At 34.4% G+C, this 20,694-nt stretch overlaps 1 protein-coding gene across 5 annotated transcripts in view; it reads right to left on the bottom strand.

Moving 5' to 3' along the window:
* Positions 1-20,694, bottom strand: part of MCTP1 (multiple C2 and transmembrane domain containing 1) — a 361,361-nt gene that overhangs the window by 228,963 nt on the left and 111,704 nt on the right. For 2 of the 5 annotated variants that reach the window (XM_027100600.1, XM_027100602.1), the window contains exon 6: positions 13,539-13,577. The exons of 1 other annotated variant lie outside the window; for it this stretch is intronic. In XM_027100600.1, the coding sequence (XP_026956401.1) occupies positions 13,539-13,577 (39 nt within the window). Of the gene's footprint in view, positions 1-4,826; positions 4,887-13,538; positions 13,578-16,310; positions 16,359-20,694 lie in introns of all 5 variants that reach the window. 2 more of the 5 variants (XM_027100597.1, XM_027100599.1) reach the window with 2 other exon arrangements.

Below are 20,694 nucleotides of genomic sequence, written 5' to 3'. Positions count from 1 at the left end.
TCAACCCCCAAAATGCGTTTAATTAGTACAGGATTTGTTGAAATACTCTGACTTATGTTTAGATGAAATATATCCCTGGGTATAGGTTACTAAGAAAGGCTAATCAAGGGCTTAAAGGAAGAAAAAGTTTTCGAGTGGTAGTAACTCTAGCATATATTGTTAAGCAAAACATATGAGAGTTAACTGTACTCTATAACTGTAGTCTCATTAGAAAGGTGGTGAAGTTGTAGAATCTTTCATACAAATTAAGAACACTTCTATGTTCCAGTTCTCGTTAATAAAGTTTACTAATTGCATTCCTTAAAAACTGGATCACTAATGATAAATTCCTATTATTCTAGATCCTGATTAAAACAGAGAACAAAACCAAAAAAGTCTGTTTAGACTTAACAGTGGCTAAAGGAACATTCAGTCATACCAATCTTCTCCCTGTTGTGTGCAAATAATCCTTGGCTTTTGTTATCTTGTTTTTTTTTTTTTTTAACCTGTGTACAAACTAATCCTTCTAAATGAGACCTAGACACTATGAAACTGGAGTGAAAGACATTGCTTGTGTCTTTACAATGGCTGTGTGTGGAGGCAGCCCTTTCCTCTATCTTCAGCACAGAGGTGCACATGCTTTTATTTAATCAAATGATCCACAGACACTACAAAGAAGAGATAATGACAGCCTGGAATGACTGTTTTGTGCTGCAAAGCTTGGAGCGTGGAGCAATTATTAGCTCAATCCCAGGCACAGGCATGTTCTATCTTTCCCTTTTCCTGCTGAGTTTATTCCAGTGAATTGCACCTGGATGATAAGTCCAACAAGTAGATTTGTTCTACAGTCCATCCATCCGCTCAAAGCAGGATTGCCTTTACAGAAAACCCTCCCAGTGCTTTGTCCAGCCTAGTTTGAAGTGTCTCATCTAATAATAAGGCTTCGATCCCTTTTTTTCTTAGAAGATGATTCACTGGCACTATAATACTTAGAGAAATTCTCCAGGTTTTTATCTTTAAACCTTCTTTCCTATTTCTACTGCTTCTTGATACAATTTACATTGTCAGGAAGGTATTTATGTTTACTTCAGATGTTCTAACTACCCTCTCTAAACTTAACTGGCCAAACAAATGATCTTAAGCTTTTACTCTATTTGCTCAAAATATATACTAATAGAAAAGCACCATATAACTTGTAACCCTGTTGGTTTGCTCAAGTAATCTATAGGTTTCTACCAATGGTATGGTAAAGAAATAATGAGTCCTGTGTTTGACTTACAGAGACATTTTTTGAGACTTTAAATTAAAAGTTAATTTTTTTCCCTGAGGGTCTTACTTTCACACCTATTGATAGAAATAATACCTGAACTTTTCTTGGGTGTATGTCATATACAGTTGAGTTGTTCAGAATGTAAGCACTTCCACAAAGGATCACATTCTTGTTTTACAAAGGCAATATCTCTTCTCCTTGGTCTGCAGGGTCTTCCTTCAACCATACTTCTGTCTGATCCTACCACAAGGTAGTGCTCTCACATAACTCTGGATTGTTCTCTATTCTATGCACTCCTTTTCACCCATTTCATATTACGATCCATTCTCCACTTTTTTGTTATGAGGTATCTTGGCATAGCCCAGCCTTCTCCATTTAAACAATATTAAAATCTCTCTTTAATTCACTACAGTGCTCTCATAAGATGGATTGTTCAATTAGCTCTCAGTCATCAGAATCTAAATGTCTAGTCAATGGAGATAACTGAGAAGGAACTTAAATGTACTAAATATTTGAAAGAACTGCACTGAATTACCATCCTTTAATGGGAAGTTAAAAGTCTTTAATGAAATTCTGACTTAGAGTAATCCAATTGGCTTCACATATTTTTATTACTCTCATGAGAAACACGATAATTGCCATAACCACTGCTTAATGTTTTGTGTCCTAAGATACCATGTTTTGATAAATTATAAATGGCATGCTTTTGGAAAAATTAGAATATCCCTTTATCACTTTTCTTTCCATTATTCTGCTCTCAAGAAAATTAAGATACAGCAAGTAGCACTGACATTCGTTGAGCAAGTTCTCAACAGGTTTAGTTTCACTCGGTGTAACTCAGGTACTGTCACCTGGACACATGTATTAATCCTTAAAAATAAGCTGTTAAATTTTTCTTTCAAATCACATTCTGTTTAATTCACGAAGCACACATAGTCTCTTCTTGTAAGATTTTATCTGAGCTGTTAGGTTTTCTGCATATCTGAAAATGTTATGGGAAACCTCTTTTCATATACATCTCCTCTAAAAGTTCATCAGAATACAAATATTGCTGGGGCAAAGGTCAATGAGGCTGGTTAGCAAAGTGACCTTTGACTGTGAATATGAAAGATCACACTGATCTAAAGCAGACTTGGTCACTGATTTTCTGATTTTGTAAAATGGAACCTAAAATACAGCAACATCACAGCCCTGAAACATATCTACTCATTGGTGGCTTAAGGAGCTGCAGAGGAGAGGGTCACATAACGCAATAAGAATTTGAAAGGCTGTCAATGAAGACTAACTAAGGGGCAGCTCTACTTATATATCACATCTCTATTCATCAACCCCAAAAGGAACTCGAGTGCTTTAAGTCTTCACCAAAACATTTATTTCTATGACATTCAGAAAGAGAAATATTGGCCCTGATCATACCATTTAGGTACTCCAGGGCAATGGCATCACTTCTCTGGGCCTTAGTTTCCTCATTGGTAAAATAAATGACCCCGAAAAGTTCTGCTTTTATGACTCCATTTGTTTGTCACTCAATATATGCTCAGAAGAAAGACAATAGACCACTGTACTTCAGACACAAAAAAAGCTATCTTTTAAATGTGCATATTTGCTATTCTAAAATAAGACAGTTGGGCTTCCCTGGTGGCTCAGTGGTTGAGTCTGCCTGCCGATGCAGGGGACACGGGCTCGTGCCCCAGTCTGGGAAGATCCCACATGCCACGGAGCGGCTAGGCCCGTGAGCCATGGCCGCTGAGCCTGCACGTCCGGAGCCTGTACTCCGCAACGGGAGAGGCCACAACAGTGAGAGGCCCGCGTACCGCAAAACAAACAAACAAACAAACAAACAAAAATAAATAAAATAAGACAGTTTAAGAGATTGAGAAAGGTTAATAAAGAATATTTAAGGATGGATACAACCAAATGGGAAGTACTGATAAGTGGAAGACTAATTTGGAAGTAGAAAGTGAAAAGAAGATGCTGAAAAAAATCGTTTGAAAAGAAAACCCTTGAAAAGTAGTGTTTATGGAGTTGGTCCTGGTGGCAAGTCTTCAAAATGATCATGCTGCATATTTGCCGCATGCAGAACAAACACAACACAGAACACCCCTGAATTCTGCTTGGTTGGCATATGAATTCACAGTAATTGTGGGTCTTAAGAAAACAGAGAAAAAAATTTTCCCAAAAGCCATTTTCCATTTAAAGTAATGGGACAATTCGAAAGCAGTCACTCTGTGTGTTCATGGATAATGCATGAACATATAAGAGGAAATATTATTTTACCAACGATACAGAATAACATCAGCGAAGGCAGCCATCAGTAGACTGAAAGGAAATGAAGAGGGTATAATAATTAAAATGAGCTCACACAAATACAAGACTGCAAAAAAAAAAAATGTGTGTGGAGGAGGCAGAAGATAAAGAGATGTGGGTTTACTTGCTCACTGGTCAAGTCGATGCATGACTTAATCTAGCACCTGCCAGTCTGCTTATGAGACACTGCAACAAATCTTAAAATTCTAAAAGGAGAAATGTAGTTTTCAGTCACGAGCAGTTTAAGAGCCAAGAAAAGAAAATGGCAGGGCTTCCCTGGTGGCGCAGTGGTTGAGAGTCCGCCTGCCGATGTAGGGGACACGGGTTCGCGTCCCGGTCTGGGAGGATCCCACATGCCGCGGAGCGGCTGGGCCCGTGAGCCATGGCCACTGAGCCTGCGCATCCGGAGCTTGTGCTCCGCAATGGGAGAGGCCACAACAGTGAGAGGCCCGCGTACCGCAAAAAAAAAAAAAAAAAAAAAAAAAAAGAAAGAAAATGGCCAAGTTCTATGAGTGTAGCATTTTCATTGCAGTATCTATTGCTAGGTAATCACGTGCCAAGTGTGAACATTCAAAGAAAGAGGGAAACTTTTGAAGGCAAAGCAGTGAGTGCATTAGTAAAAATGCATAAATCATTAGCAAAAAGGCATAAATCACGCCTTGCACAATGCAGAATTAAAGCAGAGGAAAAGGATGACAGAATTCATTATGTTTAAGTCATGAAAGCGTAAATAACATTAAATTGCAATGGCACTGAAAACAAGTTCTCTGTGGAATTTTCTTTTTTTTTTTTATATTCAAAGCAAAAGCAGAGTTGCTGTTTTCTAATTCATAGGATTTTTGTTTTCCAAAGAAAAAACACTATCTAGTATGTGTATAGTACAAGATCACCGTAATAGAAGTAAAATTTTCCCAGATAGATGGAACAGATTTTACAAGAAGGGAAAAAGAACCTTTATGGACCCTCTAGACAGTGCCATCATATTCCTGAAAGATCTGTGGGCCTCTAATTGTTAAGAATCTGGGATAAATTTGGGCCCACAAGGAACTGATTTCAAAGCCATATGTTAAATATATGAAGTTCTTAGTTTTTACAAATGAAGAGTGAGTCACCTAAATGACTTAGAATAAGAGTTAATAAAGAAGACAAATGAATACATCTCTCTGAGAACCTATTTTAAAAAGGGAATTTCTTAATTCACATTTAACTCTCAAAATAACTATTCAGAACCAAAAGTCAGGAACATTAATATAAAGGATTTAGACATTACCCTCCAAAAGAAAGACTTCACAGAGAAATAAGATCCAACCACTTCGTTTTCTGAGAGTTCCTAAAAATAAACAAATATTTAGCTAAATTTTGAGGTGTTTTGAGAATACTTGATTGGCTCAGCAAAATTAAGACAAGTGAAACCCCTAAAATTATATATGCTTATGCTAAAGACACTTTGGATGTTTATAAACTGTAAGTTTTTTTCTTTTTTTGAATAAAGTTTTTTTATTTCAATTAAAGTTTGTCTTATTCATATCTGATACAATGGTAGTAAAGTTTAGAGAGGATTATTTCTGTAATTTTAAAAGAATATACTTACCTCTTTATTAGCTGTTGATTAATATATCTGAGTCTAACATTTTATTTTAAAAAGTAGAACTGCTTAAACATATTTTAAAATTCTGAAATAAACCAGATAATATCCATTCCTTTTAACAAAAAAATTTAATATCACAGACCTTCAGAGCATTTTTAAAGAATGATAACAGAAATCTTATTTATAAACATATATCTAGTCAAATTTGGCTTAATTCCTTACTAAAAACTTCCTAGTTTTATGATATAACATTTAATATATAAGATATAAATTCCTTAGTTAACCGAAGCTCCCCCAAAATAATGTTAAAAATAAACGAATACTAAGAAAAGGTGGCTATTTAGTTGGAAAAAAAGCAATGGATTCATATTGGACATTTTATTACTTAATCCTCAGATTTTTATAAAGTGAAACCAATTTGCCTTTAGGAAATCAAAAGCACAGTTACTCACTTTTAAAGAGAACATCTAAATTACATGCATCTTTTAAACTTTCATGTTTTGCATCCTGTTTCTGGGTGTCAGTTATGGTAATATTATGGGAAACTGATGACAGTTATGAGAAAGCATCAGCCTTTGACACTGTGATGTAGAGGAAGCCGTTTTGTAATTTATTTGATTATTCCATGATTTTGTGTTAGCAACTAAGATGGTAGTGGTCCAGCACCTCGCATGATACTTAATTATGTGTAGTAGGTGCTCAATAAATATTTGATTGACTGTTAGTCACATGGAATTTCATTTGCTTAAGGATATATATTGCTTTCAAAGTGATCCTTCCAAAAATCATATCAGAAAATAATAACGAACTAAAGTACTTTAGGGTATGCAGCAATTTGAGTAATTTAAGTTTAGCTAGAATTATATCAGAGATCATCTATGCAATCTACCTGTGCTTTTTACATGAAATCTATTTCTTAATGAAACTAATTACATTTTCCTAAGTTACTTGTATACAGTTCGGTCAGGTAGCATACTAATGTCAGGGTCGTCGGGAAAAAGTCTTGAGTTTAAGACACGATTTTACCATCACTACAGAGTTATAATTCATTTACCCTTACAGGTATGGTTCTCATCTGCCACACTTCGCACACCGTTGTATCAGTTTCTGAAAAGAAAATTCTAAAAAAATACACTTACATTTGGACGTGAGGGCACAAACCTTAGATGGAATGATTGCAATTTTTTTGATGCTATGCTACTGTTTAACTCAAAGAAACCTTATTCTAGCTTTTGGAAAAGATGCAGCTTTTCCTATTCTACTGCCAATTCTCTTCTTACCTTGATTCCCAGTTCTCTTTTAATTAAGCAGCATGCTTAGCAAAATGTGGATAAATTTTAAAGTATCATATGGAAGAAATTATTTCTCGAAGTTCCTTACACAAATAATTTCCCCAGAGCCAATAACACAAATTATTTAGCTAACATTGAGTTTTTTCTCAATGTTTCTCGATTACAAAATGTGTTAAATCAATGTGAAAGTCTTGGCTCTAGACTTGACAGTTACAACAACTAAGACAACCATTTAGCATTTAAAAATATTGTTACTTCATTTAAAGTTTAGGTGGTCTAAGGTGATCTAATACTGAAATTGCACCAACTCCATACTCTCCATTCTTCCTCAGATGAACACCGAGGGCAATGATCTAATTATGTGATTAGTATGCAAAGAGCAAAATGAGATTGATGAATTGGCGGCAGGGAGGGGAGATTTTAATTATCAAGATTTAGAACTTACATTTCTCTATTAAAATTTGAGAAACAAAAATACCAGTCACATTAGGATCCACTGAAGTCCCCAGGCTGTGCTTTTCATGCCATGTTTAACTACTTCTGTCATTATTAACTAAAATTTATATTTCATTTTACAACCCACATTGTCATGTAAATTTAGGTCTTTATTTCAAATGAAACAAGTTAATTTTCCTGTGGACCCTTTTGCCATTTATAGCTCTGATAAATATAAAATTCACAGCAAACTAGCCAAGGCCTTCTTTTCCCTAGAGTTTCTAATAATAACAATAACAGAAAACAATAATAATAAAACACCTGGAATTACGATAATGAGTTCTAAACAAAAGTGGTGATTTTAATATGGAGGGCAAGAAAAGCAGAATAAACTCTTCAAGAATCCCAGGGAAGACTTGTCCTAAATTATAATTATAGATATTTAGTTACACTTCAGTCTCCATCAAGACAAGAGGTTGGCAAGTGAGGGAAAGTGCCATTTTAAAAGTGCTAAAATTATAAAGTAACAACAAATGGAAACAGAACGAAAGCCAGAGGTATCAAGTTGATGAAGGAAAATAACTGAAGTTATTCTGAATGATGAATTGTTGAACTATTTCTGCTGAGGTTTTGAATTTATTAAGTAGCAAGATCCATTGGTAATATTGTTTTTAAATCTATTTTTTGCCTCGAAAAAACCAACAGACTAAGAAAATTTCTCCTCAAAGATCAAAAATCCTTCTGTCAATCTAAGAGTTAATGAGATTTTAAATTAAAAAATCTAGAACATGTATTCTTTTTCTCAGAGAAATAAAACTAAAGGACAGTTCATTTTTTCCCATAACAAATGAATATGATGCTATTTTTCACCCTTCTATGTAAAATAAATCACAGAAATCTTCAATGTCTTTGCCATCAGACAAACAAGGATAGCCACTGAACTTTTATTGAAAGTGGTATCTTTTGTTAGCCTTAATACGTACAGGCCTTTAAACCCATTGCGTGTTATTTTAATTCAGCAATTCTATGACACTCAAGACATTCACAATAGATTGGAAATTGTGAAGCCTGAGATTCCAATGTCAAAGTCAAGCCAGGTAGCAGTATTATTACACAGCATGTTTTTATAGGTGTATAATTTCCTTTTATGAATACCTCTTTGGGCATTTAAGAGGTAAAAAATGAATAAATTCATAAGTAAACAATTTTCATAGACTTTCCTGGTCAGACTGCAATCCGTTATCAAAGCTGTGGCTCTCGGATGCCTCCGTCAAGTTGACTAAGCCTATCGATGTGTCATTGAAAACAGGGATGTGAAGTAAGTAGAACTGCACACCGAAACACAATTTTCTGGTTCCTCAAATAGATGTTCATATCATTTATACTCACTAAACATAAATATAATCCCCCTGCAACTCCCACTGTCCTTTCAAATATTGTTGAAGGGAGAGAGACAAGGTCAGCTCCCCAGAGGACCCCCCAGGCTGAAGCCTGGCCTTGCTTTGTCTTTTATTTTTTTTAGAAATTTTACCTTAAGTGTTTCATATGTGTGTGTATGTTTGTAGATATGTATATATAAATACATGCATATGTGTGTATATATTGCTGTCAACCAGGGCTTGTCAACCAGTCCTTACAAAATTATGATTTAATTTCATTGTAAACATTTAGGGGGCTTTAAAACCAATAAATCTCCTCCCGGTCACACTCAATTTAACATATATATATACATACATATGTGTATATATATATGTATATCTAACATATATACATATATGTATTAAATATATCTGATATGCATTATATGTGTGTGTATATATATATATATATATATATATATATATATATACCTTTGAATTAAAAAGCCATGTAATGTGTGAACGAACCCTTAGCTCCATCATCCTGGAGTCAAGTTATATTAGTTCCCTTCCCTTTGATCAGCCCAGAAAGGGTCTTGGGAAACCATCAGCTGACTTAGTAGCACACATTAGCAATGTGAAGGCCAGTCTATGACCCCAAATTAAACATCTTAGAGCTAGCACGCAGGCATTATGGAATCCATCTTCTGCCTGAGATTACATTTTGTCCTTTCACTTTGTGCCAACTCATCCAGATTCTCTCCCCAAAGGACCCACAACATTTTAAAAATTCAACATGAGTGGTCAAATAAATGTAATGCCATTGTTACAGAAATCCCTGTAGTTATGAATTACAATACATAAAAATGTATGATATCTTATACCTATGGGAAAACCCTGTCAAAACAGCAAGAAAAAAATCATCTCAATATAAAATTTAATTATGGCGCCATGTATTTTGAGGGGATAATCAAATATTTACTGACATTAAGCTATCTCTATTTTAAATAAACTTACTACAAATTTTAGGAGTGTAATTAATTGAGGTAAAAATACAGTCCTTTAGAATGCAAATGCTCATACTATTAGCCCTTTGTTTATTGCAGCATTGTGGACTCTTATAAGCCCTAATTATGAGGTTGACTTTATAGCATTTCCAAATAACAGAAATTTGGGGGGACAAAATTAATAGTAAGTATTTTTAAAAGAATTTTATATTTCCTTCAAAAACATGTAAGCAACTAATTTTTTCAAATACATAGGCAGAATCATTTGAAATGAGACATCAAAGAAAAGCCATTTTGGTCATTCACAGTTGAGAAAGTCAATGACCAATAAGATTTTCATTTTTTGCAATTTTTTAAAGATCATCATCCACGTATTATCAGGATATGAGGTCTTTGTAGAAAGGACATAATTGTTAAGTAATGACTTTTTTCCCCACTATGTCTGACTGTGTGAGACACTTAAAAATGTGTTAATCTGTTTCTCTACCATTTCTTAAATTAAAGCACTTAGAGGTTTTCACTGATGCATTTTTAATGTGTCATCCAAGGTGTCAGGTTTAACTATGCCCTGCAGACTTACAGTGTTGAGAGTGTTCTCTAGTTTAAATTAACAATATCCTTGCCAAAAGTCTTATTATAAATTGTCTCATTCAACCAGTGAATAAAGTGTTTTATAGTTCATTAAAATTATGCTAAGTGATTAAAATAAAATCTTTATAAAAAAGATATATTACTAAAAAAATAAGCCATCAAGTAACAGAAGATATGCTAATGAGATGTCATCACATAGTCATATTATATTATTCAAAGGATGAACTCTCTTTAAAACAATTTTCAACTGTTATTGTTGAGAATAGAAATTGCAATGTGTATGTCTTTATATTATCACAATGGTTACTTCTCATAGAATTAAAGTGATTTATTGAAAGCACATAAGTTTATTATCATACCCACATCATTTCTGCTTGCCATCTATAGAGGCAATTATTTCATTATTTATTTTCCATTTTTTGTTGGACCCCCACAGAATTTATTCACAAAATTCATATACACCTTCTCTTCCAAGCTCATGAAACTTTCTTGTTGAATAATTTAGCCTTATAATAAATTATCAATGATAAGCTTCTTCTAAAGAATAAAATATTACAATAACTCAAAGCATCATCATTTCTCTGCCAAAATGCATTTTGTCACCGAAGTATAATACTTTGACCAGGATAATTATCCAGTTGCCCAAGTTTATGGAGACATCGATCCCTTCCTTCTTAAAATAACATTTTTCTACAACAGCTGAGTGTGGGCAGAATTAGAAATGTGCACAATGGAAAGTGTGCTTGTGGAAAACCAGAATGAATGTTTTAAAGGATGCTACTATCCCCAAAAGAGGAAACACTACGGAATCCGTAATTATTTACTGGCTAACACACCATTTAAATATAGCATGTACTTTATACATTCTTCCTTTTCAGGGGTAAGTTTAGGTGTATTTTTTTCCTACTCATTATTAGGTGGTAACACATTTACTCCAAATAATATCTAAGTCTGTCCTGAACAGCAATTACTCCTCAAGTCGGCTCTTCACCTCTCTTGTTTTCATTAGTAAATACAACCCCACATTATGTGATTGCCACAGATTAGATTTCCATAGCAGAAAAAATCTGCTATCGGCAAGACAATGAAAATGAAAAGCAGATATTTAAGTAATGGAAAATTCCATGAGCTGATGAAATTGTATACAGGGGAGATGTGCATATTAAAAAGCTAACAATGTCAATAAAGCACTTCCCCGCTCCATGGTTATATCACTTCTGCAAAAAACAAGCAAAGAAAAACTCCCTACTGGAGAGAATATCTAACAACACTATCTGACTCTATTGAAGTCTTTGCCACAAAGTGTATAATTCTCAGATCTCACCTTCACCATGGGTGCTCAAATACAGGCAGCATACCGAAGCCCTGCTATAAAAAAGTAGACCTCATTCCCAGAAACCAAGATTCCAAAGAAGAAAATGACCTATTTATATGAAAACTTCACCTTTGACTTTGAGCATAGTTCTATCAAATGTAAAATACTTGTATTTAAGTGTCATGCAAATAAATTATATTCTCTTTCCAAAAATAAAAGAGGAAAAATCTTTACTCACACAAGAATCTTTAAGGGGAAGGCTGAAATCATTAGAAAAGGGATGCATTTCCACAACACAGTAACATAGTAACACACGCAACTACACGTACAGTCATTTATCCCTTAGTTTCTCAGGAAGCACAATTTACTTGAACATTGTCCTCCCTCCTTCAATCCCTGGAGGAAAGAATTGGGGGAGCAGTCTCATTGTATGTGAAGGATGGCGGACTAGGTGGTAATTGAAATTTCAAACTTTCCCTGGATTTTGAATTTAACACTCTGCTCTTGTAACACTAATATGGATGAATACGACATATATTTTAGGGGACATTGACAAACTGAATGAATTATCAGGTACTCAGTATGTTCTCAATGGAAAAAAAAATGATTTTTTTTCTACACAGCATTCAATATCCCCATTAAACTTTATAAAACTGAAAATCCCTTAGGCTGAAAACCCAAAAGCCATATTACCATGTACACTAAAATTAATCTCCCAATGAGTGCAGTTAGACACAGGGAATTCTGTGTCATCAATGGCCAGCTAGAAAATTCACCAGCTTGAATGTACAATTGGATTATTAGTAATTAAAAACTCTAAGAAGTTTAGACATAAAAATAGTAAAGAGTAGATGTTTATTTATTTATTTATTTATTGTAGATCAAAGGAAAAGACATGGATTTATGTTGACTGAATTGATCCTTAAAATTAAATTTAAATATAAATTAAATGAACTATTTAAAGAAGAATCTTTATGTTTGTTCTTTTACCTCACAATAAAATGGATTATTTCCACTAAGTAATACTAAAAACTATATAATATCCTGTTCTAGCATTACATGTTAACTACAACTGGAAGAGAGATATTGCTACATATTAATGGATTACAATGTTTTTACATAGATATAGTATAAGATAGACACAAAATGAAGAAAGCCAAATTACCTGAATTTTTAAACATATATACTTTCAAGATAACACTAATTCTGAAGTACAATTACAAAGAAAAAAGTGTAATACAAATATGAACAGTGCAAACATTTCTTTAAGATTGTTGAAATTTTATTTTGGCCTGTAGAAAACATAGTGAACAGTAAGCCAGAAATATTCAGCAATTTTCCTTAATAAATGTTTTTAATTTTATTAAAATGATAAAGGTGATTTTTAATGTGGACCTGACCTTTCTATGATCCAAATTATCTTTTGGTCATTAATTCTATAACAACTGGGAAGAAAGTTTTTACAGTAAGAAATACTTGTTAAAGCAATTAAGACATTACCATAACTAAAAAATCATTTTGATAAGTATTTTCTTAATTCACAATAATGAAAGTGACAAAATCAAAGAAAAATTTAAGTAATAGCATGATTCAATCAGAATGGAAGAAAAAAGATTGTCATGTTCCAGGGTCTAAGAAAATGAATCACTATTCAAAAGGAATACCAACTTTTAAAAATAGAAATTTGAGCAAAACAGATTTTCACAAATAAAATCCCTTTGATTTATTCCAAGGAGTAGTCATACAAAAGTTAGTTTCATCTTGATATTTATTTGTGTCCAAGAGTGGTATCACCACTGAACAAATTAGAAGCTTAGTTTATATCTTATATATTTTACAAGTTATAAGAAGAGCCAGAGCTTGGTAAGTTATAGGATCCATAAACTCCTCTCACTCCAAAGAGCTATTTATTTCTTGAAGTGAGAAGAGAAAATGATGGAAAATTGTTCTCATGATACACTCCAAAGATGTAGCAATAAAGGGATTTTTGAGTTTAGAAAATCTTAGACTCAGTTTTCAGTGAACAAAAACAGTAAATTACAGGGATCTTCCTTCTCTCTGGAGTTGTCCCTACCCTAGTGCCATTATTTTATACCTGATCTGGAGCAAAGGCATTTTCTAGACCCTGTGGTACAGAGAACAGAAACCAGATGTTGCGAATGATGCTGAGAAGTGACCAGAGATTAGCAAGAGGATGATTTGGATGTGATTGATCAGTGTGATTTCTATTTACTTAAAAAGCATCACATGGTTTGCTTAAAGTTTATGGGGGAAAAAAACAATTGAAGAGTGATGAAATCCTGAGGTATAGTTTAACGAGGTATGAGAGAGATTGGGAAAGCAGCTGATAGTGCTTCTCAACAAGAAAAGCTGAAAGATCACATGCTAAGTGTTACCTTACTTGATCTTTTCCAACTCTTCCTCATTAGCATTGTCTGTAAATGAAATAAAGCATTTTCATTATCTTATCACTCAAGTACAGGACAGGGCAGCCAATTGTTTTCTGGAGGAAGCTTGACATTTAAACAGCAAACGGTTTCCAGCAACAATTATACAAGACAAAAATTGTTTTTCGCGTACACGCAGCTAGAAGCACCTTTAACATTCAAGCAGTCTTTCTGGTGAGAGTTCATTTCCTTTATTCTTTTGTACAAAGAGATGGGACAGTATATTTTAAATAGAATGGAAAATTTGAAATATCTTATTGATAGGAAAAAAACACACTAAGTCTCCCAATTAGCAATTGTTACTTTTGGTGGTGGAGGCTGATGATGTGCCATGACTTTACAGGGTGTATAATAACTTTTCTCTTCAAACTCATTCAAAGTCCGTTGCATTGGCAGCATCTTAGAATTGTCTCTGCTTCCAGTTAATCTTTAATTACATCAGGGTTGACAAATGCTTTCGACTGAGAAAAAGTGCTGCATATCGTGATGGCTATTAGCGGATCTTCCTGCTAAATGTTTAGCCATGATATATCCTTTAAACTAGTTTTTTTGTGTCATAGTAAGAGATATTTATGACTTCAAGTTTTAATTAAGGTTGATGGAGATTTGTGATGAGTGCCCAAGATCACTGGTCTCTTGCATAAAGTAACTCATAAAAATCCAATGGCTTTTAATTTCCTCTCCAGTTTAAAAAAAATTCTCAATGAACACTGAGGTATTAACTTCCTGATAACCTCTTTACCCTCTCTTAGCTTTATCATTACTTTTAAGGCAGATGAGGGAATATCTGGAACAAAGAACACAGCTTATAGAAATGCTTGCCATATTTATATATCAAGGAAGTACACTCATGCCTTTAAGAACCCTATCTCCTTCAGCAAAATTCACTATAAAACAAGACCATTTCAGAAACCACTCATAAATTACAAAAATACAAAAAAGGAAAGATTTTAATATAAGAGTAAGTCATTTAGTAGGCAACCTTTGGCCTAAACCAAGACAAAGGAATTATGTAGAGGTTCTAGAAGGGGAAAGGAGAAATATCATAAAATTGTCAAGGTTAAGGATACATTCCTCTTTTCTGCAGATAGTGGTTTTATAGGTTACATTTTCTCTATATACACTCTGTGTTAGATATTGACCAAAATATGGAAGAGAAATAGACTTCCTAAGGTTACAACAGTGCCCAATTTTTTTCAAATGGAGTCAGGAACTGCAAAGTATTATTTTATATTTTTTCTAAGTACTAATGTCCAATTTATTCTGAAGCAAAACCCACCATCGGGTTAGGGAGATGGACGTTTAATAGATGTTCGTTGTTGATGTTAAATGAGTTAGTCGTCATCATCACCACCACCACCACCACTTTCTCATCACTAAAAGGCAATTGGACACGAAATACTTTTGTGGTATGCCACGTTCATAGAAACTGCCCCGTGAAGAGTCAGGCAATAAATTTTCAACTTTCTCAGAAAGCAGAGTTTCAGTGAACAAAGAATGATAATTCCTAGGGACAATGTTCTGAGTCAAATCAGGTGAGAACAATTAACATAAGTAAATCAAAAAGGAAAATCTCTTAACTCATGGCCATTTATCATCATCAACTAGTATCAAAGAATCTTACAAAGTTCCATTTGGTAAGAAATGCTACTATGAAAAAGGGGCTAAGAACATGAGGAAGAGTTGACTCTCAGGGTAACACTATTCAATATTCAATATTACACAGATTCACTACTGCTGGTCAAAGCCACATCCCCCCACTCAAAACTACTGCACGCGATTAATCTTCCACATGTAAAGCAAACTATAGGGTTGGTATTTTCCTGTCTTTCAAAATCAGTCTTACAAACAAGATGCATGGTATTATTTTTCAGATTGGGACACTGATACAAACAAAAGGTCAGTGATTTCCCTACGTACCAGTATGAAAGATTTGGCAGTTACAGGGACCAATTCATTATTTTCCTGGTTCAGTTTCTAGGAAACTGGGTTTCTAGGGTTAAAGTAGATTCAGTAAAACTGGAATCAGTATAAAAGTTTTCTAAAAAGTGAATTTAACAGACATACTATTAACATTGTTACCTTTACTAACTGTGGGACACTTAGAGAAGAAAGATTGGGGAATGTTAAACATAGGGGATGAAGCAAATTATAGAAAAATAAGATTTATTTTTTGCTATTTGATCTTAACTTCAGCTGAGAAACATATGAATTTGTTTTTGAAAGTGTCATTATCTAATATTATAGTACCTTCAAATTCTTTATTAGCAACTCAACTTTCTTTGAAGCCCAATAAATGGAATAAGTAGCATAAAAATATGGCCTATGAGCTGCAGAACTGATTATGTTTTTAAAAGATTCCACAATCTCAATCCATTTTTTGCTTTTCCCTTTTGTTGCAATGATTTTTTTTTAGGCAATTACATGACTACTATAGATATAAAAAAAAAATCACAGAATGGCTAAATACTATGGTAGATACATATTATAAAACATATATATTAACTGTTTATAGGTGGATATTTTTTCAAATGTTAGCCTACGGAATAATTGAGAAATTTTTCAAAAATAAACCATAGAGAAAAATATATTTTTTGAATTCACTAAAGATCAACTGAGGTTAATTCATATGTTTCTTAAAAGTTTTTACTTTTTATCTTTAGCCAAGCAATTTGTTAGGTCTAGGTTATCTAAGAGAGTGTGTAACACAAATTAACTCACTTTTATTTCATAAATCCTCCAATGAAGAAAGCTGTGGATTGAACTCTGCTAGAAAAAGAGCCAGAAAGAACTCAAACACACTATCAGACCAAAATACCATATATATAGGACACACATATATGCACTACACACTTTTGCAGGATCAAACAAACAGGGCATGCATTCAAAACAATGACAGTTGTGTCATGCAAGTCATCAACATGCCCCCCAAGAAGATTTTGGTTTCTCATACATACAACACTGAAAATTAAAAAATATATATATATGTTCACATCTGGAATCTTTTAAAAAAGACTCAATCATGACTCAATGGAGAATATTTTAATATAAGCAACTATGAAATACTTTTGCTATGACTCATATTTACTTCTTAATTAGCTATAATTAGATGTTCCATGTTTGAGGGGCTTTAGTAGATACAGTAGGCTGGTAGGGTTTTCAACTTGTTCTTCATTTTTACTGAGTTCTAGAACTGGCAATCCACACAAGGAGAAATCATCCCAACCACATGATTCATGGAACACACTGTCAGTATTAACAGTGACTTAAACACTCACAAGAAAACTGATTGAGAACTCTTAGCACTTTGTGATGCTAAGCCCTCTGTATTTCCAGTTACTCATTTCTTCCCACTTTTGATAGCATTTCTTTACATTAATGTTCTACTTCCTACTTGATGGTTAGGATTTATTTGTCAATGGCTCTTGAAATTCATATCATCCATTCTCCATGTTAATCCATAAAAAATATTTAGCAAAGTCTACAAAACACAGGCATAAGAATAAACATGTGCTTTTCTGAACTAAAGTCTTAAGTCCCAAAAGCTTAAAATAGGTTATTTCTGAGCTAATAATCAAAGAGAACAGAACTCATAATTTTGCTGTGTGAAGGTCAATGTAAAATCATCCTCTATTCCTTCTCTATACATCATTCCGAATAGTAAGTGGACTTGTGAAGCATTTAGTAACTGATTTCGGGTTGGCTGCATTATGAGTCTGAATTTCTCTAAACAAGATTTGTTCTTGGATAATTTGTGAAAGTTCAGCATGTCATTTTCACTGCAGCAATATGTTATATATTTCAGGCATATAAAAATTTAATTTGAAGATACATTGGATAATTGACTGTTTTTAACCAAGAAATTTCAAATGTATTCCAGGGAAATATACTTAGCCAATACTAGACATGTTATCAAAAGAAAAAAATACAGTGATGTGCTTCTAATTCATCGTCATCATTAGAAATCTTGAGAAGAGCAATATAGACTGATTTTAATCAGATTATCATTAATAGAATAATTTTAAGAATTCAATAGGAAAATTAAATCATTATCTCCAATATTGTTTGTGACAACCTCAGGGATTTGAATATGGAACTAAGAAGGAAACTTAAAATACCTTTCCCTGGACCTTTGAAGCATCCCATCAAGCATTCTCTAAGAATCCTCTTAGAGATTCATCCACAGCCTACTGAATAACCACTAGGTACAGAAAGCTGGACTAGGTTTTGAGAGGAGTCATCATAAGAAAGGTAATCAGAAGCAATAATTTATATATATATAAATATTTATGAATTATTATTTTTAACCAGGAGTGATGGGCTATAGGACAGAAGTGAGGTGAGGTACAGTACAGGTATATTTTAGGTAGGAAAGGTCACATTGAAGAAAGCTTGGACTTGAGAGGAGGTCAGCTGTGTAGGCGTCTGTATGGCTGCATAAAGGTTAAAGGTTACAAGTGAGGGAACATATGTCACTCATTGGAGAGTCTTAAAGCCCTTCATCAGGAGTTTCCATTTCATTAGAGAAATAACCACACGTCACTGAACACTTAGAAGAATAAAGAGGGAGTTATAGAACTTGGTACAATGCTTATAGATGCTCAATAAGTGGTTTTTTTTCAATAGATGCCTACAACTGGCATCTCTTAGTCAGAGTGTCAAAATCTCCTAACTAGTGTCGCTTGCCAATTTTAGAGATCTTAATTAATAAACAGCTCTAGAACTGCTATATAGACCGAAATAAACAAAGGGGAAAAAGCACAAATTTATGTCTTTGTTAGAAATTTTCATCATATAAAGTATATGCTTAGAAGCCCCAATCCCAATCTAGGAATCCAATTAGCCAGGATACTGGGGGTCCCAACAGAATTTCCTGTAGGGGACCTTTCATGCTTCCTCCCCTGTCCCTGCCCCAGCTGCTTGTCAACAACCAACCCCAGGCTCCTGGTTATTGATCACGTCCACAAGGAGGAGCCAGTATAGCCACACTGGTCACTCTTCTCACTGCTTCTCAGTTGTGGCTGAAGTCAAGAGAGCTCGCCAGCCAGAGGCGAACTGCTGTACCTTTTCTGAGGCACTGGCCCCTGATAAGCCACTTGCTTCTCTGGTGAAGAAGAGAGAAGCCAGGTGAGAGTCCAACATGGGAAGGAAGAAGACACCGGTTTTCAGTTGCTGCAGCAGAATCAATCCAGTGCTATTTGGGACTGTGAAGGGGGAGGCATGAAGTAAGGCAAGCAAATGAAAAATACTCAGCAGTAAAAGATTTTTTTCCAAAAAGCTAGGGTAGCCAAAGAAATCTGAACCAAGAAAATGGCATGAAGATTTCAGGAAGAACTCTTTGTGTTAAGGGTGAATGTGGCTGGAGAGATACGATAAGGAGAAAGAAAAAGGAAGAAAAGAAGATTAATAATACCAGATTTTTGATGTGTAACTGTTTCATGTAACCTGTTTTCGTTCCTATTTGTGTTTGATAAATCACTGATGACCACTATAATATTTTAAAATGATCTTTTCTAAATAGAAAGACAGTGTGCCTAAATAAGTTTGAACAGCAGTGGAGATTGAAGGGTTTTTGCGAGAATGGTTGAAGAAAAACGAATGTCAGGAACTATTTTGCCTGTGCTGACATATATTTGTGTGTAATTTAGAACAACTCAGCAGCCTCGTCGTAAAGTCTCTTGATACTAACTTAATCCCTCAAACCCTCAGTTTGATGTTAGAGTATTTAATAAATATGATTTTAATGTAAAAAATCAGCAGACCCTCCATCATCAAATCACCCAAATGACTAAAACAGCTGCCATATCATTTGAATCCCCAGTAATACTGGCAGTTTGGATGGTTTGGAGACACGTCCTAAGACCTCAGGCACTTAGGTATTTTCATTTATGGTGTTGTCCTTCATTAAAATAACAAAGGATCCCCCCCAAAAAAATATTCTATCACCAAGTTTTGTTGATTTTACCTCCTATAGATAAACTTAATTTCTTTCCATCTCTACCTCTTGACAATTCTAATCCAAATCTCCATCATCTTCCACCAGGATTTTCAAAATAGCTCCTAGGTGGTCTCCAAGCATTTCATCTGTTTTCTACAATGCAGCTACACAACAAAAGGCGAATAAAATGATGCCACTTCTTATTTACAGACTTTTCAAAGGCTTCCCATTGCTCTTTGGGGAAAGACCACAAACCTTAACATGGCCAACAGTCCCTATGCAGTCTGGGAGTCTCCCTTTCACTGTCATCATGCACCAGGATCTTTCACACTCTGTTTGCTTCCACCTTCTCCAAGCTCCAGTACTTTTTCAATTCTTGGAGTGCAGCTTGGTTTCTCTAGCCACAGGGCCTTTGCATGTGCTATTTCCTCTGCTTGAAATATTTCCTCTCTTCCTGCGTTTTTGCCTTTATCAACTTCTATTCACACTTCAGACCTCATCTCCCATTTGACTTCCTTGGAGAATTCCTGTTCCCGACTAGAACAAATTCTCCTATATTTGCTCTACAGCAGCATACACCTCTCTTTTATGGCACTTAAAACAGTTGTCATTTTACATTTCCTTCCATGATTATTTGATTTCTGAGCTCTCCACTGGATTTCAGTTCTACTGTATCCAAAGGGTCTGGCACAGGATTTGGCTTATAGTAGGTTCCTCGTGAATACCAGGATTATTTGAATAAATGAACACTTATACTTTATTCCTGTGTATGGATTAGCCAGCTAGCATATACTCCTTGGCTTGCACTGGATGAAATAATATATTCTGAATTGGTGACTTTTAAAATGATGGGCTTTTATTTCTAAATGTTCTCTGTGAAAAAATGTCCTCATACACCCTTCCATCTGCGCATATGGGCCTATGCCTGTGCACATACATTCTTTTACAGTGCTACGTTCTCCAAGTAGGTATTATTTGATAGTACTTGTTCGAAAAGAAAATCTTCTTCCTCACTGAATGAAATATAGATACTTAAATCATTCTTTGCAAATATTACATATGTGCTCGTTGTTTAATTTTTTTAAAGGATAGAGGAAAATACCTTGAAAAGGGTGAATTTTTCAATGAGTTTAAAACACTTCCAAATTTGAAATTGTAATTCACTAT

The sequence above is a fragment of the Aethalodelphis obliquidens genome, unplaced genomic scaffold (genome assembly GCF_003676395.1).
Source record: "Aethalodelphis obliquidens isolate GAN/ISIS:26980383/991018 unplaced genomic scaffold, ASM367639v1 scaffold4, whole genome shotgun sequence".
NCBI classification, from domain to species: Eukaryota; Metazoa; Chordata; class Mammalia; order Artiodactyla; family Delphinidae; genus Aethalodelphis; species Aethalodelphis obliquidens.
Note: the sequence above shows the minus strand (reverse complement) of the source record. Positions and strands in the feature narration are given on the sequence as shown.